This window comes from Dendropsophus ebraccatus, chromosome 1 (assembly GCF_027789765.1).
Source record: "Dendropsophus ebraccatus isolate aDenEbr1 chromosome 1, aDenEbr1.pat, whole genome shotgun sequence".
Taxonomy (NCBI): Eukaryota; Metazoa; Chordata; class Amphibia; order Anura; family Hylidae; genus Dendropsophus; species Dendropsophus ebraccatus.
Genome location: NC_091454.1, coordinates 125,631,002 through 125,646,185, shown reverse-complemented (window position 1 = coordinate 125,646,185; position 15,184 = coordinate 125,631,002). Strand labels below are relative to the sequence as shown.

Here is a 15,184-nt window from a genome sequence, read left to right as displayed (position 1 = left end):
GAGAGTGGATGATGAGAGTGAGAGTGGATGATGAGAGTGAGAGGGGATGATGACAGTGAGATGGGATGACAGTGAGAGTGGATGATGAGAGTGGATGATGACAGTGAGAGTGGATGATGAGAGTGCATGATGACAGTGAGAGTGGATGATGAGAGTGAGAGGGGATGATGAGAGTGGATGACAGTGAGAGTGGATGATGACAATGAGAGTGGATGATGACAGTGAGATGGGATGACAGTGAGAGAGAATGATGACAGTGACATGGGATGATGAGAGTGGATGATGAGAGTGAGATGGGATGACAGTGAGAGTGGATGATGAGAGTGAGATGGGATGACAGTGAGAGTGGATGATGACAGTGAGAGTGGATGATGAAAGTGGATGATGAGAGTGAGAGTGGATGATGAGAGTGAGAGGGGATGATGACAGTGAGATGGGATGACAGTGAGAATGGATGATGAGAGTGAGAGTGGATGATGAGAGTGGATGATGAGAGTGAGAGTGGATGATGACAGTGAGAGTGGATGATGACAGTGAGATGGGATGACAGTGAGAGTGGATGATGACAGTGAGATGGGATGACAGTGAGAGAGGATGATGACAGTGGATGATGACAGTGACATGGGATGACGAGAGTGGATGATGAGAGTGAATGATGAGAGTGAGATGGGATGACAGTGAGAGTGGATGATGAGAGTGAGATGAGAGTGAGAGTGGATGATGAGAGTTAGATGGGATGAGAGTGAGAGTGAATGATGAGAGTGAGATGGGATGACAGTGAGAGTGGATGATGAGAGTGAGATGGGATGACAGTCAGAGTGGATGATGACAGTGAGAGTGGATGATGACAGTCCGAGGGGGGATGACAGTGAAAGAGGATGATGGAAAAGGAGGAGGGAGCCGGGCTCACTGGGGCGCGACAGCAGGGCAGAAAGTGTAATTTCTCTGACCCAGGTATATGGCAGCAGCCTTGCGGGCTCAGGCACACCTTTGGCAGGGCTCCAGGACCTGTAGCCGGGCATCAGAGCGGCACTTGCATAGTTGGCAACAGTCCCGAGTATGACGCAATAAACCCTGCCCCCATCGCGGTAAGCCCTGCCCCCATTCCCGTGATGGGGGCGGGGCTTATCACATCATACTCGGGAAAGTTGCCAACTATGCACTGGGTGTCATGAGAGGGAGGGGGGGAGCAGCAGCAAAGGCGGCATTGCAGAGGGCCCAGTAACATGGTGGCTGGCGCTGGAGGGGTGCCCGGGCACAGCTGGCTCAGGCACACCCCTGCCGGACACCGGTCGTCATGAATCAGCAGTGAAGACTGAAGGGAGGACCGGCCACACTGGAGGGGCAGCCATGAAGACAGCAGCCACAGTGCCAGGGCTGCAGGGAAGGGATGAAGTGAGGGGGCGGGGCTTGGGCGGGGACCTATCTGAGAATCCGTACAAAGCTGCTGCTGAGGCAGAGGACGGATTCTCAGGAATGTAGGACAGTTTTGAACAAGTAGCTCAGAGCCAAACACAGCTCTGAGGGAACATTCATCTGCAAATATTACCAAAACGATTATCTTTTCATTATTACAATAAATTGCAAAAATTATTATCATGACCTAGGCTAACTAAAAACAATTTTTTTTATTTTTTTATAGTTGCGTTTTAAATCCACTCTATAGATTCATTGTATCACATGGTTCAACTACTTCTGACTCCACTATATATCACTTTGCTTGAAAAAGTCCTTGTCCAGGGCCGAAACATTGCAATGAGCATAAGTTAATAAATTACACATTTTCTCTGGATCGTTTGAAGAGCTACAATTTGTGTTATATGGAACCATGGATCAAGGTTCTTGTCAGGGCTCGACCGCGCGCCGCTCCCTGCACTGCGGGAGCGCACGGCTAACCCTCTGATAGCGCTGATGGCCTCCCTGACACTAGCCTGGCTGGTTGTTAGGGGCACAACAACAGCGTCCCTAGCTACCAGCTGGCTGGGTTTCTGGGACGCAATTGCTAACGTTTTTGCCGCAGTTGGGGCTTCTCCGCGCCCAGCCGAGCGGCTTAGGTGAATGTGATTATAATCCTGCTAACCAAAGGCCGGCACCACCATTTTGCTCCAACATCTGCTGGAGGGCTGGATTCCCAGTCCCCAATCATGTCATGGGACCGGGACTCCAGCCTCCATAAAACCACTCCCCTGACTGTTATTCCCTGCCTCCAATAGAGCCTAGTCTACTAGTGTGTCTTGACCTAGCGTTCCCTGCATTGTGTACTTGGTATTCTGACTTCTGGCTTGTGGACTTTTGACTTCTCTGTTGGATCACGTTTTGTACTACTCCGCCCTCTTGTTGATGATTTGGACTCCTGGTTTATTGTGTTTGTTTTGTCTCTGTTCCGTTTTTACTTATATAGGATTAGGGACCATCAACCAGTTGTCTGCTGCTGTAAGGACTGTTGAGGCAAATAGGCAGGGACAGTGGGGCAGGTGCCAGCTTCAGGGCTACACCTGTCCTTTGTCGTCCTGGACCCATATCCTGAAAGTTCTACTTGATGCCACTTGTCTTTTAGTTCTGAGTGCTGTTTCCCCTTATTTATATCCTTACATTTATCTAGATTGTTGGTGAAAATAAATCTAGACCTAGTGAGCAGGGTCCTAAAATCATAATGGACATTATTATTTTTCACCCAAATTGACCAATATTGTTTTGTACCAAAGTGGGTAAAACTGCATTAGGGTAGCTTCACACGTACCGTATCGCAGCGGATTTGATGGTGCGGATCCGCAGCCAATTTGACTGAATATATTTACACAGAATCAAATCTGCACCATCAAATCTGCCGCGGATCTGCAGCAGATCCACAATAGATATGATGGTGCAGATTTGATGCTGTATTCATTTATGACTGACCCATGATAAAGCTTTGCGCCAAACGTGCATTGGGGACAGTATATCAACACACTATGTTTGTTATTGGGCTAGTACTGCTGACACTGCATTTGCACTAGGCACCTTGTATTTATACTATAGGTTTGTGGCTGCTAAATAACCTCTGATTATTATTTATTTTATGTGCTTTGGTACCTGTGGTTTGTGATCTATCATGCACTCATCTGTAGAATCATGGTGTAGTTTTTAACCCTTTGAGGACCAGGCCCAAAATGACCCAGTGGACCGCGCAAATTTTGATCTTAGTGTTTTCGTTTTTCCCTCCTCCCTTTCTAAGAGCTCTAGCACTCTCAGTTTTCTATCTACAAGCCATGTAAGTGCTTGTTTTTTACAGGAATAGTTGTACTGTGTAATGGCGTCATTCATTTTACCATAACATGTATGATGGAATTCCAGATATATTATTTATGAAGATATAAATAGGTGAAATCGTAAAAAAGAATGCAATATGGTAACGTTTGGGGGGTTCCTGTGTCTACGTAATACACTATATGGTAACAGCGACATGATACAATTATTCTATAGGTCAGCCCGAACACAACCATATGCAGGTTTACACAGATTCTCTAATGATATATATATTTTTTTTTTATGAAATCCTTTTTTTTGGCAATAAAATATTAATAAAATGGGCCTATTGTGACGCTTATAACGTTTTTATTTTTCACCTACGGGGCTGGATGGGGTGTCATTTTTTCCACCATGATCTCTAGTTTTTATTAATACCATATTTGTGAAGATCGGACTTTTTGATCACTTTTTGTTGATTTTTTTTATATATTCAATGTAACATAAAATCGGTAATCTGCGCACTTTTTCCCCTCTTTTCGTGTACGCCGTTCACCGATCACAATGACGCTTGTTATATTTTAATAGATCGGACAATTATGCACGCTACGGTATATTATATGTTTATCTATTTATTTATTTTTATATGTTTTATTTATATAATAGGATAGGGGGGGTTATTTCAACTTTTATTGGGGGAGGGGTTTTGGGGTAGTGTAATAGTGTTTTGAACTTTTTTTTTTTTACACATTTGAAGTCCCTTTGGGGGACTTTTACATACAGTACTTGGATTTTTACACTGATCATTGCTATGCCATAGGCATAGCATTGATCAGTGTTATCGGTGATCTGCTCATTGAGCCTGCCTGTGCAGGCTCAGTGTAGCAGATCGCCGATCGGACCGCACGGAGGCAGGTGAGAGACCTCCGGCAGTCCGTTTCAACAATCGGGACCCCCGCAGTCACACTGCGGGGGTCCCGATCGGTAAGTGACAGGGGACTCCCCCTGTCACTTACACTTAAACGCTGTGGTCGTTTAAGGGGTTAATGACACGCGGGTAGCGCGATCGCTGCAGCGTGTCATTACCGGTGAGGTCCCGGTTGCTCACTGCAGCCGGCCCCCACCTTCTATGAAGCGCGCTCCGCTCCGGAGCACGCTTCATAGCGGCAGAAACAACCAGGACGTAGAGTTACGTCATGGGTCGTCTGGGGACAGACTTCCATGACGTAACCCTACGTCCAGCGTCGTCTAGGGGTTAAAAATATTTAAATCTTCTGTATATTTTTGTGCTTAATAAGGTGAATTGTTTATTAATTTATTGATGGTACATTGTTTGAGCTGACCTTATTTATAGGATTTATATGTATGTGGGCAGCCAAGTACATTTGCTGGTCTTTATAGGATTAATAAAAAAAAGATTTGATGGTGCAGATTTGATGCTGTGTTCAGTTACTTAGATCAAATCTGCTGCAGATCTGAACCATCAGCTGCAATACGGTACGTGTGAAGCTACCCTTAAATAGCATTGAATTTGTTCTATGTAAAAGAAAAGGCATTATACACTATGATGATGATAATAATAATAATAAAAATAATAATTTCTCCAGAGTTTGCATGAGATTCAGTATAAGTAATACTTAAACATCATGGCAAACTGAAAGCTATAAGCAAAGGTATACTGAGAACTCACTCTATTGATTTGCTATTTCTTGTAAAATATTTTTTAGTGATCTGCGCCCTCAGGTTTATAAAATATTTCCCAAGGTGACAGGATGTCTTATTGCTTTTGTGAAAACAAAATTTAAACAAAATGTAGTTTATTTCATCCCACAGTCCCACTCCACACCAATCAGCTATAGCATTAAAACCATTGAGGGATGAAGTGAATAACACTGATCATCTACACTAGACTACAATGGCATTTTATAAGGTTTGGGATATATAAGGGACAAGTGAACCATTCTTAAAGCCGATTTATTGGGCACAGGAAAAATAGACAAGCAAAAAGATCTGAACAAGTTTGACAGGGGTCGGGACATCTCTTAGAAAGCAAGTCATTTAGGGTGTTTCTTGTATGTAGAGGTTACCAAGGAAGGGTTCAAGGAAGGAAAAGTGGTGAAGCATGCACAGGGTCATGAGTGTTTAAGGCTCACTGATGGATGTGGAAAGAGAAGGCTTGCCCGTCTGGTTGGTTCCCCACAGGGAAATGGAGGATGTATCCTTCTGCCATAGCTTACAGTTTGTTTAGAAATAATTAAGCGTCGGGTGGATTGTATGTAATGCAAATGTAGTATTAGTTACTGATTAGTTATGCATAAGTGATTTGTGCCGTTTAATGATTTCTCTTCTCCAGCTGTCAATCCTCTTCTGATCTTGTCACTTAGTTTTATTACTTTACTGCTCTTTGCAGAAATGCCGGCACACAAGTAATTGAACAACTAAGCAGACCAAGATATGTGATGGTAACAATTTTTATTTGTAGACAAAAAGAACTGCCTAACATTTTTATGCATATATATATATATATATATATATATATATATATATATTAAATGGAATATAACTAGAAATGCAACTTGGGATAGCAAAACTACTAGACAAGATAAATGGGGGTTAGATAGATTATAATTAATTTAGCATTCAATGATGTTTAAATGATCTGAGAAAAAATCACTAGATTGACCTCTGCAGTATGTCAACCTATAATCCTTAAACTTTCAAGGAAGGGAAAAAGCACACAGGGGGGGGGGGGTGAATGATGTATAAGTTTGTCTGTTTGTGTCTGTGTCTTACTTTCTTTCTCTGCTGGCCAGCAAAACCTCTTTCTATCCACTATTGTTTCTGCAGACAGACAAGTGCAGCATTTCCCACCAGCACACACATCCACCAGCATACAAACAGCATCACAGCTTACCAGGAGGAACCAGAGGGGAGGGTGTGCTGGGTTTATATGGAGCACTGACCTGATTACTGCCAGGTGAGGCTGAGCTGGAGCTATGCAGCTATAGTGGGTTTTGAATTCCTGGTTATTTTTTGTATTTCTATGTTATTTATTTTCACAATATGTATTATAATTTTATGCTGTGTAAGAAAAGGACAAGTTTGTAGCACTTTTATGTTTGAATCTAGACTGATGTGTATATTTCTTTAAGAGTGTTGCATTTTGGGTAAATTGGGTATAAAGACACCTGGAATCCCTAGGTTTGGAGAGAGTCTGGCTCAGAGTATGTGAGCTGGGAAAGCAGGGTGCTTCTTGATACATAGGCAGCTGCAACAAACCCTGATCTGTTGTATATTATTTGTTTTGTTATTTTGCTTAAAATAAAGAAGAAGACCTTTTTTTTGCTATGACTGAGTGACATTGCTTCTTTTTGTGACCTTAACAAATCCCACACCTCAACAGGGTGCATTCACAAGTACAGGATCTGCAGCAGAATTAATGGCGCAGATTTGATGCTGTATTCAGCTAGTTACATTGATATCTGCGCCATCAAATCTGCTGCGGATCCTTTACGTATCAACGCACCCTAAGGCTATGTTCACACAGCGCAAAAGTACGGGAGTTGTTGCCATCAGCAACAATGGCCGTACTTTGTACAGTGTGGAACACAGCATTGCGTTCTATAGGATCCCTGCCGGAGCGTATACACATAGCACACACTCCGGCTGGGATCCCATGCAGCGCCGCAAAGAACTGACATGCCAGAGTTCTGCGGCCGCGGCCGTAGAAAGCTCTGTCAGTTCACACAATGAAGCAAATGGCTCCGGCCGCTTGCTTCATTGTCTGCTATGAGAGTTCTGATGCAGCCGCGCGCTGATGCGACCGCATCAGAACACTGCGTCCGGAAAGATCATCTGGCAGGTACTGCAGTGCTGGCCGTGATGATCTTTGCAAAGACCGTCCGTTCCATGACCCGACCGGATCGCAGAACGGCCGGTCTGTTCCGGCGTGTAAACATAGCCTAAAGTAGCATGAGAAAAAGTAGCAGTAAAGCCCCTGCCTAATCTGTGAGACCTAAAAGTAGAACAAAAAATTCACAAATCACCCACCAACGGTGTGATTTAACATGTGAAGTATGTGAGAGATATAAGCAGTAGCAGACAATCACCTTTCAAATATAACTCTTATTAAATATACATTAAAATAATGTAATGTAACAAAATTCTCAGGGCACATAGAGCACCTGAGCTTATCACAAAGATAAGCTATATTTATCAATAGTAGGCAATGTAGATGGTATGTCTCTATGTGTTACACCCAAGTTATTGGTATGGGATCCTCAGGAGACTAAATATAGACTAAATAATGAACAGTGATAAACATAAAGACAATAGGGGAGGGCAAATGAAGGTGAGACAAAATATGCAGAGGTATAACCATACTATTATCATTGGCCTTCACTATACACTTGAAGCACCATCACCGGATTCACAATCTCTGGCACTTCAGGGGTTCTGACTTGTCCCGGCAGGGACATGGCTTTATCTGTTTATTTTGTTTATTTGAGCCATGGTAGCTTGCTCCAATTCTATTGAAAGTTTTTGTGTATCATTGGTAATTTGAATTGCAAATTGTTGGAATCGTCTCTGCTCTTTTTCTGTTTAGCGTGGTGCTTCAAGAGTACATCTAAGGCCAATTGTAATAGTATGGTTATACCTGTGCATATTTCACTCACCTTCTTTCCTCCTCCCCATTTTCTTTATGTTTATCACCGTTCATCATTTGGTTTATATTTAGTCCTCTGAGGATCCCATACCATATGTAGAGCCAGAGACAATTGATAGGATATACCCTCTATATGCCTACTATTGATAAATATAGCTTATGTTTGTGATAGAAAAGTGTCATCTGAAGCTTCGGGGCTCTATGGGTCCTTTTTCCAGAATTTTGTTATATTACATTATTTTAACATATATTTATTAAAAGTTATATTTTACATGTGATTCCATGCTACTAAAAAAACAGTTGCTTTTTATTTTTTTCTGAAGGGTTTAATGCTCTACCCGCTGTACTGTGTGTACTTAAGATTCTTTTTGGTTCCTGTTTTCTCTACTTTTTATTTTACCATTCAGTTGCTAAATCTATTATATGAAATTAGCCATTTATCTTATATAAAGTACAATGAGTTACTACTGCTTAACTACTCAATATGATGTAGCCCATGGGATTATTGTGCAACAGAATGTCAATAAATTACATATGTAAGTAAAATGATTTAGCGTATTTATTTTCATTCTAAATTGACATCTAGTTTAGTAAAAAAAATTTTGAATTTCTTATCAGTTCATCACAGTAACACATTTGTTTATATTTCTATGTCGGGATATGAAGATGTTATCCAACCCCCTCATTTACTCCCACTCTTGTTTCTCAATGACTTCTCTCTTTGCACACATGTAGAAATACATTCATCAGTGAGAATAGTCTTTTTTTTCCCTATTAGATTCCTTAAAATCTGTTTATAATGGCCAATTAGCTTTATGAATCACAGTTTTTTGACAAAATGTGATAATAACTGTTTAACCCCTTAGTTACCAGCAAATTTTAGTGTTTGCACTTTTATTTTTTCCTTAACCCGTTCAAAAAGCCATTGTGCTTTAAATTTTTTACCCACAGACTCATATGAGTGCTTATTTTTTTGCTACACCAATTATACTTCATAATGACACAATTTTTCTATAAAATATGATGCCAAACCTGAAAAAAAATATTATTATTTGCACAGTGAAATTAAAACAAACAACGTCTTTACGTTTGTTATCTGTATTCCTCCATTCAGTATGATTACAATGATACTCTCCTACTATAACTTGTCCGAATGATCTTCCGGATGGAGTTACATGGAGTGACAGACAGCAGACTGTAGCTATCGGCATTGTTTTCTTTCATGTCAGCTGATTGATGTCTTTTAATACTACCTACTACACCTACCGATTATTTGGCCAATTAGCCAAATACGGGCAATAATCAAATCCGAATGATTTTTTGTTCGTAGTTTGATTGTTAAAATTATCGCTTAACTTTGAACTTTTTCACAGATTTTTGCACGATAAATAGCCCATGTATAAAACCCATAACTGTTGCTTGTAGCAATCTTGGTATCCTAAGATGCAGGGGTTAAATACTTTGGTGTGTAAGGGTGCATTCACACGTACAGGATCCGCAGTAGATTTGATGATGCAGATTTGATGCAGTGTTCAGTTATTTAGATCAAATCCGCTGCAATAATGTGAAGCTACTCAGGGGATTGGGGGATCCAGTGAAGCCTCCTGTGAGATCACACCCTGCCCCCTGTCTGCATCATCAGTCTGTCCTCAGCAAACACACACAATGTGAGACAGAGGCATGGAATATTTGTCTCTTAAGGTGGGAGAGCAGTGGCAGCAGGAGACAATTAGAAATGAGCGAACCGGTTCGGCCAGTATGGGATCTGGTTCGCATTTTTCCAAAAGTCTGAGTCTGGTCTTCGAATTTTTGGAAGTCTGCTCCGAATTTTTTTCCCTTGCTTTCTAAAATGGCAGCCGCCATTTTAGAGAGCAGAAAGTGTTTTGGGCGGGAAAAGCGCTTTCCCATGATGCCCGGAACACATCGAATCAGCAGGGATATTGCACTAGCCCACCCCCTGTGTGTCGTCGGTATTACTTTAAGAGGAGCGATCACATGACCGTACGACGCAGTCTGCAGAGAGAGAGGAAGGAGACTGTTAACAGTGCACAGAGCTCGTCAGTGACAAAACGCTGCTGCTGCTGTACTGAGAAGATATTATACAAAAGCAAAGACAAAAAGATTATTAGGAAAGAGGAGAGGAGAAACATATAGTGATCGAGAGAGAAAAATAGAGAGGATGAAAGATAGATAGGTAGATAGATTAGGCATAGGAGAGCAAAGGGTGTACAGAACAAAAACATGCTATACAGATATCTAAGTACTATATTGTCACCCTTGCGACAGTGTATATGACATAGGTGTTTTCCTGAGGCACAAATATATACCTTGTGCATGTGTGTAGAATAAAACAAAAAAAAAAGTGCTATACAGATATACAGAATACTTTAGTTGGACCCTTGCGAGTGTAGTGGAGAGACTGCTCCTTCACTGCATCTGTGACCTTTTTCCTGCATAGACCCTGTAATGGTGAATTTCCTGCATGTGAATTGGCACAGGGGCCATTTTTTTTCACTTCCTGCATGTCTATCAGCTACCAGTGTGGCAGAACCGCACAGATACGGTAATACATTGTATAGACACATCTATATAACTTTTAATGTACTTGTAATAGAAAACAAGTTTTTCTTATGCGGAGTTCCCCTTTAATTAATACCCTGCAGCAGCCATGCAACAGTGAAGACACTTTCCCACAATCCCCCTTTCTTGCATGTGAAGTGAAAACCAACTGCACTAATAAGACAAATCAGGAGACTGCAACTGGGGAACTGAACTAGAGGAACTGAACTGGGGAACTGAATTAGGCATGAGTGACCCACCGTAGTGGATGCCTAAAGGTGGGCTTAACCAATGCAACAAGTTATCAAAACAAAACAGACACATGGGGAATTAGTGATTGTACAGCTTTCAAATGATACATGTTAAAAAAATGCTTTGAAATATGTTTCATTTAACATCGGCAGTCAGGTCAGAAAAAATAATAGATAAATAAAGGCCTGTCCATGATGGCAGTATGAACTGTATGCTGTACAAGGTACACATATATCACAGGCAGTTCCTTCATGTCCATGAGCAGACATATAAGCTAACAATTTAGCTTTCAGATCACACCACTTTAATTTGAGCAGATGATTTTAGAACTATGGAAATAACAATAGTCTATATTGCCTTTGTGGACTGCCTGATAAGAAACACACAAAAAACGACACATTCTGTGAGGTTACACCATAATGTTCAATCATTTGGTAAGACTTTTTAAGAACCACAGAAATCTAAAGGCATCTGAAGGTCATTTTAAACATCATCATACTCAAAAAGTTACGTAATTTGACCTTAAATCCCATAACACAAGGCAGCAGAAGGTTTGTCTTAACATGAGGGCTATCTCCTGGTGTTTTATTTCTTGTTGCCTGGGGTAAAAGACAATGCCTTTTCTTAAGTTGTTTACTGTTCCTTATTCTTTTTATGGAGCAGTTTTCATTCGAAAGAAATTGTAGGGAATTTAAATTAACATCCAGACTTTTAGCATCTAATTATGCGGAGCAACATCTGCACGCTCTGATCATTGGGTTCATGCATCCTACATAATGTTTCTTTATCCATCGCCGTTTATAAATTGTTTCCTTTCTGCCCATAGAGTAGATGGCTTAAACAGATGGAAAATTAACAATAAAAACCCACAAAACCCATTAATTTAAATAGCTTGTTTAATTAGCTCATGTTGAATATAGTAAGTCAGTTTGTTAAGGCTTACCTGTAAAGTTAACTTTTAGCAAATAATCCTTGTAGAGACGCTTACCATCAACAGTCTTCATGGCATCGCACAGTTGAGTAGTATTTGTGCAAAGAGTCCGTTGCATGTGATGCAGGGCATGGGCCATGGCATACACAGCATTCACTACAAACATAATTTTTGATTCTTGCTCATAGTTAGAACTATTGATATTGAGGCGCTTGTCACATGGTTTTTCAGTTTTATTGTGAAGACTACATTGAAACTTTTGTTGCCAAAAATCCTTAAACCAAGGGTTTCGATGATTGTTGATGGGATTAAGGCTTTTAAAATACTTATCAAATTCTTTGAGAGGATGAGAAGCAAGCTCTAGAGTAATTGCCCCATAGGCTATGTGCTCATTGCCTTTAACAATGCTTTCTTGTGCACCCCATCCATCGCTGGCAATCCATGTAAATGAAGCATTAAACCTGTTGGCCGCTGCCAGAAGCTCTCGGGTATCATCACTCCGCATGAAAAGGACAACAACTTTTGCATTAGGCTTTTGTAAAAGTTCCTTGATAGCACTGTCATAGGACTTTTTAATGTTTGATCTCCCAACCTTTTCTGATGTGGCAATGCAGATGTTTCTTAGTCTTGCTTCTTGTTCGAACGCTTCAATTCCTGTCTCCCCATAGTCTCCTTCAGATGCAACCGTAGACACATATGTCCAGTTAAAGTAACGTAGGATTTCTGCCATTGCCTTTGCCTGATAGAAGTCTGGTGGCACTGTCCTTGCAAAGTAGTCGTAACGTGACTTGTCACTAAGTTTGGCACTGGTGGAAGCATAGCTTATTTGAGGAATATGGAAGAGTCTCAGCAAATTAGCCACCTGCAGATACAAAATGAACATTTTTCTCATGAGAATGTAAAATATCGCACCTAGCAGTTGTCGTAGTATACACATTGAGTCATTGTACATAGTCGATAACAATTCTAATGTATTGAGTCTATTGACGATTGATATAGGTAGACAGTGTAACCAAGGCTTGAAGTGTACAGTCACGCATGGCCTATGGATTAGGTATGAGTTTGGTGGTATTAAGAATATTGTAAGTAATAGGTGAATAAAATGTTGAACCAGCATACATAGAACAGTTTTCAGGTTGGTGTAATCTTTTACATTTACTAGCCCTTGGCAAATATCTAGACTCTGGAGCTTTTATGTTAAATGTATTTAATGTAATTTTTTTTCCTAATTATTCATAAAATATTCATACTATATTGTAAAATAATCCTAAAATCTTGCTGACAGCTCCTGTCCTGTACAGATCATTTTCTGGCAGTATCCTCCACATAATTATAGACAGATGTACGATAAAAGTGACACCAATAGATGGATAATATACAATAACTGAGGCTTGAAGCTCAGACTCTCTGTAGAATAATCTTTGCACAGTTCACAGAGCATTCCCAGAAACCTCTCACATTCATGTCAAGGGGCCAGCTCCTGACTATTTTTGCCTATGGATTTTGGGCTTGCTGCAAAATATATCTCTAAATGCTGTTATAAAACAGCTAAGATAGGATGGCTGCCCTATAATAATGATGTACAAAAAATGAAGTTTACGTCACAATAGGCATCACTGTGTCTCCTCCTTAGCATTACACTGAGCTCAAGCAAGAATCACAGGCACTGTGAAGGAGGCACAGTGAGGTGTATTGTCACATGCTCCTCGATAAGCAGCCATGTATACACAAATAAGCTGTGTGGCTGAATACAGGGCTCGTGGAGCTGCAGGAATATAGAGAACAGACTCACAATGCAACCACTATATATGAGTAGGTGACATTCCATGATCATTACTGCTGATTGTAAAAAGCAATGAAAAGGTGGCCAACCCATTTTATATCAACCCAGAGTCAATGCTTTTTGCCATAGGTGTGATATGTAGGAGCAGTCCCAAAATATACAGTATGTTTGAGGGTTACCAAAGAGCTGTATCTTCTTGAACATTTAGCTGATAAACCTGTGGATATTTTAGCTATAGCGGTCTCTTCACACACAGTATTTTTGTGACAATTTTTTTATGGCTTCTGACAAACAACACGATTTTGTATGCATTTTGTGTGAATTTATGTCATATTGTGTATTATTTTTTTTTAATATGTAACATTCTAACATTTCGATAGCTGTGGTCTATCACAAATAGTTGATATTGGTATTCTTTCTATGTGTTGCTTTATTCTCACCTATTGACCAAATGTTCTGAGACCATGTGAATAAGTTATTATTTTCATTTGGATAAAATATTTATATTATATCTGTACTCATTGTATACACTCTGTTGCTTTGTGTATTGTTCCTTAATAAAACAGCTCTTAGCGGCTGGAGTATTATTGCTTTTAATGCTGTTCATGGTGACTAAATGTGCAGGACTGCAGACATGTCTAACTCAACTCCCATGATATTCCTACACATCAAAATTTCATGGGGATGAACTGTTTTATTTACCAGCATTCTGATATGTATCTGAAAAATGGATCCAACATTACCCTGCCAAAAGATCCTTGCACATTTCATAAAGTCCCTTTCACTCCCTTAAACAAAAAAAATGCATAATTTACCTGCATCTCTGTAGAATACATTTCTTCTTTAACAATAAATGTCATTTCTTCATTATAAGGCAAATAAAAGAGAAGGATATTAAACTAGCAGTAACACCTCTGGGCTATTCTGAGCATGTTAATTGCAGTTTTTTTTATTTGCTTTCCTGGATGAATGCAGATTTCTATTAACATATGCTTTGTTATTTTAATGTTTTCCTAACTCAAAAACAACAAAGTATGTCCCCCATTGTGCATAAATACAATGATTACCGAAGTTCATGGTAAGTTAACTCATTGTGGCGTGTTCAGATTATTAGTTTCTAGTCAAGCCTATTTCCTTTATCACCCAAGTATATTACAGATATTTCATTCTTTGTATATTGGTAGTGGGGGTCTTCTTTTGTTAACATATGATTATCCACATACTGTAGCTGTTAAGCTAATATATATAAAGTAGTACAATGCAGACTTAAACGTTGTAAAATGTGAATGCTATTAAACAAGTCACATTTAACTGTTTAAGAGTAAGGTACAGTGTTTGATCTGCCAAAGTGTAAATCTGACACATAAAAGTCGGTTAAACGCGGCAATGTCATTGGGATTGGCTGACTGTCTAATGTTTATGGAAAGTTCAAACAACCGGCACTCCGTTAACTTCTGCGGCGCGGTGCTCGTGGCAAAGAAGTCACAAAATATGGAATGAATCCCGGCACTCGCTGGTGTAGATTGCTACAATAGATGTTTATTACATCAACGCTGCACGCGTATCGACCATATCGGTCTTTATCAACAGCATGCTTCACAGTGATACAATGGACATTTAAACATCTATTGTAGCAATCTACACCAGCGAGTGCCGGGATTCATTCCATATTTTGTGTCTAATGTTTATGGGGACCTTTCTATTCTCCCCCAATGGCAGATGATGGGGGAGAGAACTTTTAAAATGTAAATCAACAGTAGATGTGAAA

The 15,184-nt window shown here is 40.2% G+C and overlaps 1 protein-coding gene across 1 annotated transcript in view; it reads right to left on the bottom strand.

Annotated features, from left to right (window-relative positions):
* The window catches only part of GRM3 (glutamate metabotropic receptor 3), a 94,262-nt gene that overhangs the window by 60,086 nt on the left and 18,992 nt on the right, over positions 1-15,184 (bottom strand). Inside the window, exon 2 of the mRNA XM_069956162.1 lies at positions 11,646-12,495. Coding sequence (XP_069812263.1) covers positions 11,646-12,495 — 850 coding nt within the window. The remainder of the gene's footprint in view (positions 1-11,645; positions 12,496-15,184) is intronic.